The 12,881-nt window shown below is 41.6% G+C and overlaps 1 protein-coding gene across 5 annotated transcripts; it reads right to left on the minus strand.

The window, feature by feature from the left end:
* Positions 1 to 47: 47 nt before the first annotated feature.
* LOC105835554 (organic cation transporter protein) lies at positions 48 to 12,851 on the minus strand. Of its 5 annotated transcripts, XM_012678965.3 has the most exons (12): positions 12,355 to 12,851; positions 9,739 to 10,070; positions 6,134 to 6,278; positions 3,109 to 3,598; positions 2,775 to 3,024; positions 2,341 to 2,599; positions 2,048 to 2,216; positions 1,725 to 1,958; positions 1,430 to 1,644; positions 1,076 to 1,257; positions 809 to 945; positions 594 to 720 (listed from the first exon to the last, which is right to left on the minus strand). In XM_012678965.3, exons 4-12 carry the CDS (start codon positions 3,249 to 3,251, stop codon positions 594 to 596), a joined length of 1,716 nt encoding a protein of 571 aa, XP_012534419.1. In that variant the 5' UTR covers positions 3,252 to 3,598; positions 6,134 to 6,278; positions 9,739 to 10,070; positions 12,355 to 12,851. The 5 variants fall into 5 exon arrangements, with proteins under 5 accessions (XP_012534424.1, XP_012534419.1, XP_012534423.1 ...); XM_012678969.3 differs by lacking the exons at positions 6,134 to 6,278; positions 9,739 to 10,070; XM_012678968.3 differs by lacking the exons at positions 6,134 to 6,278; positions 12,355 to 12,851 and having other exon boundaries at positions 9,739 to 10,190.
* Positions 12,852 to 12,881: the final 30 nt, after the last annotated feature.

A 12,881-nucleotide genomic window follows, 5' to 3' on the forward strand; every position in this document is an offset into this window, starting at 1 on the left:
ATTTAGTCAGCTGTCAATGGAGTAAAGGAGGTAAGCAAAGTAAAAAATACTAACAAAAGTTTGTATATTGATAAGTTGCAATGTTTAATACATAATCCGTCATTTTTTATAAAGAACATTTAGACGTTTGAGAATGATATGTGTTTGCCGGCAGAATTTTTATAATCTACGAGCTATTGCAACACGTTATGGTGACACCTAACTAAATGCCATCATGGTATCTACTTTCAATGGCAAAGTATTAAAACGCGAAATATTGTATGTAACGGCATCTATGAATAAAAACCGCACTGACTTTCTTGCAAACCCAATATATGTACGTTTCTTCTGACGGTTAACTTTTGTTTCTATGTAAATAATTGTTACTTTATTAATTAGTCCAATCGGACTCGATTAAGATCGTTCGATAAAGAACGAACAGATGTTAATCGGTTGTAGATATTAAAAGTTTAAATCGAAATTCGATGAATTCATTACGCCAAGTTCTCTGTAGGCGCGTGTACTGCACGTGGCAGACATCTAAAGTATGGTCAGATGGGAATCAGATACATATTTTGAGTGTAATACCGACACATTAATTTTTGTAATTAATGTCATCCGTTTTGTTTCTCATGCACGCCGTTCTGTTTCTCCTGCGCCTTCAACGGTTTTATTATTTCTACATCATTCAACTGTTCGAGTATCAACTGTTGCTTTTTCTTCTTTTTCTTCGATGATTTCCTATAAAGTTTTTTTTTAGAATAGGTATGTCATTTATGTACTTGAGATAACAAGTGCACGGAAAAGATAAAAACAGGAAAAAACTTACTTTCCGAAGAGCTCGCCATCTTGAATTGATTCAGGAAGTTTTTTGTTCAATGTCTCCGGAAGAAGAAGGGACATTAACCCGCCAAGTAAGGCACAAAAGCCAAATATAACAAGTGGTAGTGGCATCCATATTTCTGACTGAAACAATTAGATAATGTGTCAATTTAATGCTTTTATGTAATCCGTGATAATAGGACATTGACATATTTGCATTGAATGTCTCTATGTTTCTAAATATCGAGAAAACAGTGTGATAAATGTAATATACCAGGTGATTGATATATGGCGCGATAACTCCACCAATTCGGGCAAAGGTAGAACTCGCACCCAATCCGACGTTTCGGATAACAGTTGGAAATTGTTCGGCAGTAAATATATAAATTGCACCGTAGGAGGAAGTAATAGCAAGTTTTCCTATCATTGCCAAACAAACGATTAACCATGGCATATCTGAAAACAAATAAATCCGTTTATTGATTTATAGAATAATTTTTAAATTGAGTTTATTAACTTTAAATGTTTTTTTATAGATTGCAAATAGTTTTACTTAAATACACATGTAAGAAGAAATAAAAACTACAATGCTACAAATAGTTGAATAAAATTATTAATTTATACTTACTGGCAGGAACGAATAATGTGCCAAGTAATGCTAATCCGGACAACATCATACATCCGCAAAGAATAATCTTTCTGCCCCAGCGATTCAGGGTAAAAATCAAGAACGTGTACGCCGGTACTTCCACCACCCCGGATATTACAAAATTAACATAGTCGTTACCGCCAAGATTGGAGGCGTGCCAAGACAATCCATAATACGTGCCACTGTTGACAAGCCTGCAGGAGCGAGAAATTCAAAATTAGCGCAAAACTATTAAATATAAAAGATAAAACACATAAAATTTCTGATATCATACCAGTTGAAAAACAAAAGAATGCTCTTCCGCCTCAAGTTCGGATAACGGAATAGATCCAAGAGCGAAGGCTTTTTCACATCAGGTGTACTATCCCCGCTGTTATTATCGAGAAGCGTATCCAGAGTATCATTCGGTATTTCTACGCCGTTTTCCAGAGAAGCACGTTGCAGTAGATCCTTCGCTTCTTGGAGACGGCCTTTTGTTAAAAGCCACCGCGCAGATTCGGGAATAAACCTATATAGCAAATCGAATCACGTTGTAAATTGCGCGTAACCGACTTCAAAATTATAAACGTTACTTGGAATATATCTATTGTGTCATACCACCAATAAACCATGAACGCAATGCTCGGCACTGTGATGGCTACTTGCAGCATTCTCCAGTCGGTAATAAAATACGCAAAGCCAGCGGTGAGTATATATCCGGTAGTGAAAAATAATTGGCAACCGACACCGGCTATTAACCGCTTTTTCGGCCCAACCATCTCCAAAGCTATAAGAGATAAATAATTACATTTATATGCTATCTGATACCTACACGATTTAATTAAAGCTCATATTCACATTGTTAAATATTATGAACGACAGTCGACAAACAATATCGATAATTTAGTTACCTATGACATAAGCTACTAAAAACACCCCACTGGTGGTTGAGCCGACAATTAGCCTGAAGATTACGTAGGAAATAAACTCGGGCGCGACAGCGACTAGTATACCACCGGCCAGCTGTATGACTAAAGACAGGAAGAAAATTGGTCTACGACCATATCTATCGGACAAACAGCCGAATATCATCGAGCCAAGCATGACTCCTACCATGAACAACGAATCCCCCGTCGCTCTCAGCCATGCCTTGTCACAGACTAAATCCCACTGCAAAAAAAGAAACATTTATTATCCGTTATCGAGATTTTTGTACGCGTTCCATCGAGTTCCAATCGTTATTTAATTTCTAATTGGATCTTATTCATGCAAGAATTGTTGACGAAACGCGGTAAGCAGACCTTATTTTGCAGAGTCGTACAATTAAATAATTGTTATTCTATACCTCAGACGTGGTTGTACTTTTATACACGCTCCTGTCGTACACATACTGCTTACAGGCACTGATGCCTCCCCCTTCAGTACCATTGCCAATTACTTTTCCAATGATTGTGCTATTCGCAAGACCGATAATGTCACGGCTCATGCACTGGGACCATCCCCGGAGCTCGTCATCCCACGGATAACTCGCATTTAATGCGTCCTGACTCAAGTGAAATGTGGCGTTCTCCGCGTACTCGTGTGGAAGTAAACACCTAAGGCAAAGGAGTTTCTCGTTTTACCATAAATTCCTCGTAATTCAACATACAATTATCGTCACGTTTGTTCGAACTGTGTACCTCGAGTTCATTTTGGCTCCGAGAAATACGCCGGCTAGCTTGTGAAAGGCGCATGATATTGTGGGAAGACAGAGTAGAAGATAAATTCTGCGCTGGTAGCGGCCAAACTCGCCCATACGAAGAATAACGTCGTCATACGCCATTTCGTCCTGGGTGTATTCTACGTTTCCGTACTTATAATATTTTTCAAACGCACAAGAGAGCTTTTATTAGAAGTGTAAAGAAAAATATCCCTCTATTAGATTTTTTAATCAATCGACGAATAACAAGCTTGTTCGTAACGGACGATCTCTCTCGCGCGAGTTTTAATATTATTTTATTGATTCTGACATCGTTATCTCTTTTGTCGTAACATTTAAATGTTACTCCGAGAAATATGCTCGAGACACTTGCGTCCTTCTCGAGATATTCCTATCCGTAAGGATGGCCAAAACCGCTTATTGGATTTCCATCAGACTTTTAGGTGAATTTTCAGGCAAAACTGTAAGAACTGAAAAAGAAATTAAGATATTATAAATTAATTAAAAAATTAATTTTAAAAATATTAATATTCTACGTTTTACTATCTCTTTCTAATCAGTATTTGTTAATATATTACTCCTTTTTTTAAAATCGCAATAGGCTTGAAAACTTATACACAATCTATCACAGAAAATTTATTAACGAGTTTAAAAATTTTTGAAAATTTGAAAATGACAATTAAAAATTTTCAAACTCATAATTTCCTGTGACAAGTGTTCATCAATGAAGACTGACGATCTCGTCATCCATATATATATACAAAACACATATATTGTTTATACACATTGTTCACGTATTGCGTAATAATGATATGCAAAAGAGAGAGAAAGGGAGAGATCTGACAAGTCGCAAGGTTTAACACCGAGCCCAACCAAACATTTATGCGTAGCACTTTTAATGCATTCGAGGCCCGCGTTCAGATTAATTAGACTCGCAAACATACGATCGTCCACATGGATCGTTATTGATACAATTGATACAATTGTCTTTAGATTAGGAACCTAAAAAAAAGACGGCAAACGGATAATAGCGTCAATTATTCGCCAATCGATCGTTTATTATATTGTCAATTTCTCTTCTTTTTTTAATTTTACTATTCATTAAATTACTCATACTAAATTCCTCTATAAAATTATATTTTCCTCACGATACGTCTGCGCATCTCGTATCATTTCTCTTTTAAATATAGATTTATGTATAATTCTTGGACACACAAATCAAAATCAAATGTCATAATAAGTAGTAATTTTGTTATAACACAAATAATTAATATTTCTGTTAATTTTCGCGTCGGTATTAGATTTTCTCGCTAAAGCGCAAACACAGATTAACATCAAATTAATATTCCGACTATGAGATAGCTCTTTGAGCATGTATAACACAACTGAAAAAAATCTTGAATACTCAATAACGACAACGACAACGTAACGGTCGAGCACAGTCTTTAACACAAAGTCGCGATATCGCACGAGGGCATACGAAATATCATCTGTATTATCTGGATATGTAATTTACATTGGTGTATGATAACGCACCGATTGCATACAAGTAATCGACGATAATGACGACGAAGAACAGCGTCTTCAGGCGGCTTTTTCAAAATCCAAACGGATGAGTTATCGCACAGCGCACAGTCCACACTAGTCAATGGAACACAATCCTGCGCGCATCAAGGACGGACGGAAACTGGCCACATGCTTCAGCCGGCAGCGCGGCGTGGTCCGGCGTGGCTCGCTACGGCAAAGGCGCGATTCAGCTCAACTCGGCTTAACTCGACTCGACTCGACACGACTCGGCTCACCAAAGACTCCCCCAGTCCGTCATTTCAACGCGCCAGCTAGATTCGGCTCGGTGCACTCGGTGCCGGGAATGGTTCAGGGCAATTTTTTTTCCCTTTTTGTTTTCTCTCTCTCCCTCTCTCTCTCTCTCTCTCTCTCTCTTCCCACTGCATAGAGGCGGATCTCGATTTGTCAAAATCGGATGTGACCCAACACGTCCCCCTGTTGCCGACGGCGAGTCTTCTTCGCCAGGCAAAGTAAAAAGGGAGGGAAACCAGACTCTCTCCCTCTCTCTCTCTCTCTCGCTCAGGTCAATCACACTCAAATTCGAATCCCCCTCAAGGAGTCAGAAGAAGCGCGCCTGCGAATAAACTGATCGGTCCGTCGTATGTACTGGCGTTTCGCACGCTGGATACAATGCTCGCCGCAATGTTACTCCTTATAACAGGCCGTTTCCTACCCGTCTGTTTTTGCTGAATGCGTCCAATAAGCATGAACCGGTCAACGAAATTAGAGCTATTTGTATTCGGTTGTTTGTTCTATCTTTTAACTACTATTCTTGACAATTTTAAATCATTCAAAGCGCTTGTGGCGACGTCTCGATCCTATTTTGGACGCTCCAAGAGTTAAAGCACGTCGTAACTTACAGAGCAATAAAACAAGGAAGCCGGAAATAAGATACTACTTTGTTTACGTCCTCTTTGAACTTACGCGCCACAAAATTTCGTCGGTTCGACGTTAGCCTAATTCTTACATCAGCGGTGCTGCAATGTTTTTTATACCTTCGCAGGATCTAGTTCTAGTTGATAATTTATGGACTTCACGAATAAGATACAATAGTGTTCAAACTAGGCAAAAAAGACAGTGGCTTGTTTGAATAATAGAGATAACTTCCCTCGATAAGATTACGTTATCAAGGGACTCGATAGATGTACTACATAGCTAAAGTAATCCTGATTGCTACGTATATACTCGCCAACCGAGCCTCCCTTCCAGATCCTGCATTCAGAATCGTATTACGTGACGCGTTAAAATATTTATCAACAGTCATAAATTCTCTTGCAAAAGGATATGAAACCGCGATACAACTGCATATCATTTTGCTGTCTCCGGTTCTCGTATTGTGAAATTTGCGAAGGACGCATGAATTGCGTACGAAACAGGTCCGTTTCGATAATTAACCGCTTCTAATCTTATGCGCTCCAAATTTGGTCGTCGCCTCGTACTTTCGTTCTTAAGCGAAGACACTCGATCGGTCGCCTGCGACAGAAGGGCTCTCCTCGCTCAATAAAAATGCAGATCGGCACTGGCTCTCTATCCTCTTCGCTCCCTCCGTCTCTTCGCGTCTCTCTTTCTCTCTCGTACGTGTACCTGCATACATACATACACGTTAATATACAGCAATTTCTTTCGAGTCACTCTTCTTTTCTGCAAGTATCAATTTGTCGCGTAAAAAAATTTTTAACTGAAAGATAAGTAACCGATTATTCGCACGCGATAGAAATGTTTGTTAAGCCATGTTAATAATACCGGCCCAGACATTGCCACCGCGCTGTCACCGCCACCGCTGCGCTACCGCCGTCGCCGCCGCCGCGTCGGAGGTCGACATCGTCGGCCTCAGTGCGAAACCCGAAGGCTATTTATAGTAAGGAGCGGCTTCTAGTTCCCACTGCGTGAAAAATCGCAACTGGTTTCTCGCGAGTGCGAATGGAACGAAGAGAAAGAGAGAGAAAGAGAGAGAAGAAACGGTGTCTCGGCCGAAGTCGTCGCTCTGCATTAGCCGCACCGCTAATAAGCAAACAATCTGACAGTCCCCTGTCGGAGGCTCACAAGAGACCTGAACGATAAACGCAATGCAAATTATAGTACGCAAAGTATGATCGGTAAACAAATAAATCAAGACAACTATGGTGAACATTTGATGAAAACTGGAAGTTACCCTCACATTTAGTCAACATTGTCGTGCGTATTATCTACAATTGCTTCCACGCTCCGCGTGGATAACACGTGACAATGGAGATCCTGTTACAAGTAAACGCCGCTTGGCATTTACATCTATGGCATTCCTTCAATGCCAGAAGTGTTCACCTGTTCAAACTGCAGCGCAGCGCGGTTGCGTGCAAGAACGCCCACTTCAAACTGGCTCGCAAACTTTCAGTGTACTCGCTGGTTTTTTCCAGATGTGTCAATTAAAGAGATATGCGTTCGATAAGCGTAATACGTCGTGAAGAATCGCGCAAAGGTGCCTAATACTAGATAGATTTGCATAACCGCGTAACCCGCATTCTCGCGCGCAAGAAAGAAAAAAAAAGATCAATCGACCGATCTGGGTCGAGTTTTGCTTAACACGAAGGATGCCAGCTACGTTCCTTAGATGTGTGATCGGCTGTTCCTTTCTCCTTCTGCGTACCTACGCTTTATGCAAATCCATCGGACAGGTCTTAACGATTGCCTTTTCCGCTGGACGGGGCCGATGAAGGGAATCACGTTCCGAAGAGAAAAGTTACATAGGAAGAAAAGAAACACAAGACGACAAGACGAGAGGATAAAGAGGAATCTGTCTCCGTGCCGAATCGAGACAAATCAAGGTGTCTTTCTGGCACCTAAATTCTATAGAATACTCTCGTGTCTCTCTTGCCTTATTCGTCTCGTCCAATTCAAATTCAATAATTGAGTAATTGTAAAACTGTAGGATTTTTATCTCTCTGAAATAAGGGCAGATAATTCTCTTGTTCTCGATGGAAGTATTGTAGACGGTATCACTTCCGGCGACGGACACAACCCTTCGCAGAATCGATCTGTATACTTGAAACTTACTTTTAGCAAGGACAATTCATTTGACAAATCGTAAAGATAAATTCGTCGTCATGCGAACGTGTTTCGAAAACAGTTCACCAGATCTGGCTTGATAGAATGCGTAACGGAGAATGGATTAAAAATATGCGAGCTGTAGCACATTGAAAAGGTTGCTGTCCTTGCAAGGGCGCCACGCCGCGCTGCGAAGACGGGAAAGGTGTTTGCCCCTGCTCAGCCTCTTTTGATTTTTCACTTGAGCTAAACACAGACTCAAAGTGTGCGAATCAATGAAAGATGAATCGATGCTGTTTCTCTTTCTCTCTCTCTCTCTCTCTCCCTCTCTCTTTTTCTGTGAGGTATCTCTTGATCCTATCACATCTATCTGAATACAAGAGAAGTGTATAGAAAGATAGATATCGCTATTTATCTCTCTAGGGTCCTCTCAAGGTCCTGCTGAAACCATTATATACAAAATTTTCAGAAAGATATAGTACAATACTTGGAAACTAAAATAAAATATAAAATACAGAAAAAAATTACCATGCAAAAGCAAAGAAAAAAAAGGAAAAGACATATACGCGTACAATACGTATATTATAATGGAAAATCCAATATTTGCGTATTCGCATAGAAATAAGTTCCACCGATATACACATCCTTTATAAATACAAGGATATTTTAAGAACATAATTTGCTGAAGAGAAAGGTACCTCGAGCAGCACCACCATATTGCGTCTACTTCAATGGCATATTCCTTTTTTTATCGGTTCACGGAGAACTTCTCGGTAATGACTATTCTCGGACGAGGTTCTTCGCGTACAAACTAGTCTTCCATTAAGATTGTTGCGAAGGCACCGCTAATTAGCAAACAAACAAACGATACATTCCATGATATGTTGCGCCACACGTCGCGGGCATCGTCAGTGCTTACATAAGGAATAAAACTGCGCGTATACACATGGGATTTAAGGTCAGAAATGTGGTGCACACGTGCGTCTAGTTGCGTGCATTTCCGCAAATATGATGTTACGCATGTCGCGTACATCATCGAATAACGCTTCGTGCAATTTGCTCGCGCGATACAAGCGTTGCGTTTCGCGTTTCAATGGCGCGCATGTATTTAAACACCCGCTGTTTGTTTCACGAATGGAACAAGCACATGCCTTCCTGTATTATCTCATCGGTTTCCGTCATTTAATAGCAGATTTCTTACGTGCGTCCTTCGCGTCCCTTCCTTTCTCATTATTCCGATCGACTGTCACATACATAATGTATGTTCTCTAGCGAAGAGTTTGAAGTACTTTCGTAAGCTCTCATTCTCGAAGATGATCCTAGCTAAGGCTAAACGTAAATTTCGAAATTAACATCTTAAAAGAACCGGAATCTTATTCTTCAGTTCCATGTTTCAGAAAGCAAGAATTATGGAGTGCCGCGACATACAGGCGGATAATGAAGTTGACTACAAATTATAATGTTATGTTGACGTGGGCTGTGAACTCCTCGGTGGCAAATGTAGGATGTAAACACGCGCGAGTTCGTGGCTAATGTGATACTCGTCGAGTTTCGTTTCCCCCCCCCCCCTTTACAATAAGGGTCCTTGAGATCGAATTATTCTCGCGTATTTACATTGTCGTGCGTTCAATAGAGTGTACAATAACTTCCGTCGACACTAATACTCAAGTGATAATGATACGCGCGACGCGATATTCGATACCCGTGTCGATCGCGTGTATCATCTCATTCCGGGCAATTTAATAGCTTGATTAAGCCGATTCGCCGATTAACAAGGGCGCAGCCGTTCGATCATTCGGTTGTCGCTTACAACATCCAACAGTTCCGCAATCTAGTCGGGTGGAGGATTATCATCCGAGGAGGGTAGAAAGAAGTGGGAAGTGAGCGGAGGTGGTAGTCCGACTCTCGCGTGATGCGCGAAGCGTGCGGCTGCGGCTGCGGCGTCGGCGTCGGCGTCGGCGCCACTCGCCAACGACCCGCGTCGATTTCTCATTCAGAAAAATGCCGATGATGCAATTATTACCCGCTCTTTCTGTTTTTCTTTCTCTCTCTCTCTCCCTCGATGGACGTGAGTCGCGCTGCCACGGCCGAACTCGCGGTCGTTCCGTAAGCGGTGTGTGCCTCTCCCCGCGACCTTCTGCTCGGCGTGGCTGACCTCTAGCTGGCTCCAACGACGAACCGGTACATCACGCACCACGCTGCGCCGGCCGGTGGTTGTCGGCCGATGGTCGTCCTTGTCGCGACACTGGTTGATCGATAACTCTCGTCGAAAGGAAGCCACCTGCACGGTGCACACACCTCGTCGATGTACACGTCCGTATGCAAGTTCGATCTCGGTCTCAGCCGTCTACCTTCCTGTGCCATCAGACCGCGAATTTCAAGGGGGGAGAATGAAACGTAGGACTCGCTGACGCGTGTCGAACGGACACGTGTATCGCTCGCGCGCGCGCATACACAGGTATACACACGCGAAACGCGACGGGTCGTCGCTACCACATGAAGTTGGCTAGCTTAGCGCAACGCAGGGTGAGCACGCGACATCCGGAAACCACCGATGTCACGGTCGACATAGGGGTGGGAGAGGAGAGGTACTTGGCGCCGGCGCCGGAAACTGGCGACGGTAGCGTCGCGCGTTCGCCACCGAATCCGCCGCCGATAACAATCTTCTCCCTTTTAGGTTCTCGACTTTGAGAATTCATCGATAATACGTTTTCCGCTCACGCGCGCGCCCCGTGAGACGCAGACACCCCGTGTGCGTTTCGTACATGCTCGTAATAACGCGACGCCGATAAGCGCGTATGCGACGTGTATCACTCGCGTGATTGTATCGCGCGTGATAAAAAAAATCGCGGTCGTGAATAATCGTGTACCTGCTTATCGCATTGTTGTCCTACGTGTCGCGAACACGGCACGTGTGTGTTGGCGCGCTATCGCGGTTAACTTCACTGCGTTTCGACACGAATTCGTATAACTCTAACCTTGCTTTCTACGATCTTGCTTTCTATCTCTCAGGCACCCATGTAGAATAAAAAATATTAAATAACTGAATAAAATCCATCTCTCACCTTTGTCGAAATAGGAAGAATAAATCTCTGCTATTGCTTTTTTATTCCTCCGTTATTTAATATCCGATAGTCAATTCATAACAAGTCTTCTTGAATTGTTTCAAACACGAATTAATTTTGGATCAAAGATTTGATTACGCCAATAAAACAAGCTTTCAAGATAATTTTTTTTTAATAATTATATATACGAAATATATATACTAAAGGATTACTCCATATAATTGGACAGAAATTGAAAATCTAACGAAAGAAAAAAGCGATTAAGAAGCAATCGTATTATAAGAAGACAAAAATTTATAATTGTTTTTGTGCAACAGCATTATTAATATAGAAGAAATAATATTAAAGAACAATTCTTTTGTGTATATGTTTCAACATAATACTTTTATTCGCAACGTCAACTTTTGATTGATCTCATTTGAGTTTGCCATGCCATTCCAATTTTGCTTGAACGAGCCAATTAGATTCAAGTAAATCGCAACGCTTTTTCATGAAGTCGCTTGTATGTACAAGCTGAAATAGCTGCGCAATCTTGTCATTTACATATTTCGGTATGTATGCTTAACGAGTGTGCTTGCGTAAGCATATTTGACAAATTTGCCTGAAGGGCGTGTGTAGGCCGGCTCTTTACTCGATGTGTCTAGTAGTTAACCGGGGAGCTTGGTTGAAGTCATCCTTATCGTTTAATAGGTGCAACGGTCACGCCGATGTGTACGTTTCGAGAAAGAAACAAGGCGTGATGAATCAGCTATGTTATGAGCCTTTACGATACGTGACTGTGTGCGTCCTTCGACGCGCTCTAATTAAATCGGCGGGAGATCGCGAAAGAGCGTAAAATGTTCAACAAGCGGGCCACTTTGAGCTCCCTAAAAAAAAAAAACGCTTGACTTTTACTCACCGTAACAAGAAGAATCGTACAGCAATAATGACTCGTCGATGTATACGTATACATAAATAATTATCGCCATCGCTCATTTGTTAAGCAATTCCGTGACGTCGAATCATTTGCGATAGTTTCGAATATAAAAATGTCAATTCACGCGACGTGATAAAATCCACGCGCCTCGCGATCCGACACGGTTTTTTTTTATTGCCGCCTCTTATCCGATCTCGTTAACAATCCAATGCGAAGTTTGTCGATAGATATGTCTTCGCTCCGCGAAAGAATATACTTCGATTGAACGATGCAATTGATTATGCGAGAAATCAATTAGATCGATTGAAACGATGAGTTGACTGTAAGAATGAAATAAAACAAAAAACTATATACTGTACGTAGAGTCACGAAACTAATTATCCGGGCGTAATATATCAGGAGTTTAATTTTATGCTACTAATCAAACTAAAAAGCATACTTTTGGAAACACATGACTGGTAGGGACTTTTATTATTTTTTTTCTAATCAACTTTTTCTAAAAAATTATAATTATATTTACTAAATTTTTAACATAAAATGAGCTTCCATGTTCTGTGTCTATATAGTTATACAATTATAGTTTCATAATCGTATATGTGACGAGAGACTACAGGAGCATAATCGTTCGGAGGTTGATGTCCGCTTTAATTGGCGATACCTGTGGTCCATTCGAGCTCTCCGAGTTCCAGACGACGACCTCGAAAAGCGGCGAAGACGCCAATGTCGCCGAGCGACGGAAAGACCGCTCGATTGCGAAACGCTTCAATAAACGTTTCTAACGACCGTAATCGAGTTTATATCGTTAGATGGGTTTCTCTCTTTCTCTCTTTCGGCCAGCGAGAAACGGATGCCGATGCAACACGATGTGCACTTATCGTTTCGACCGGCACTTTTCGTTCGAGAGATGGTTAAAAAAAATCGAGATAGCGAGGGTTATCTGTGTCATCAGGGAACGGAGAAGGAGAGAGAAAAAGACGAGAGCGAGAGATTCTCTCAGGACTGGCGGATGAGAAAAGGCGAGGAAGGGGAGGACTCCCCGTCATTATTTCGAAAATAATATATATAATACGATATCGCGGATGCGAAAAAGGCGAAGGCTCGCTGCAGCTTCGTAAGCCGAATACGCGCCGATTCGCGAACGCTCGCGCTTCCGGCTTGACTGCCGGTGCCCCAATGCAATTTCCA

The sequence above is a fragment of the Monomorium pharaonis genome, chromosome 7 (assembly GCF_013373865.1).
Source record: "Monomorium pharaonis isolate MP-MQ-018 chromosome 7, ASM1337386v2, whole genome shotgun sequence".
Classification (NCBI taxonomy): domain Eukaryota; kingdom Metazoa; phylum Arthropoda; class Insecta; order Hymenoptera; family Formicidae; genus Monomorium; species Monomorium pharaonis.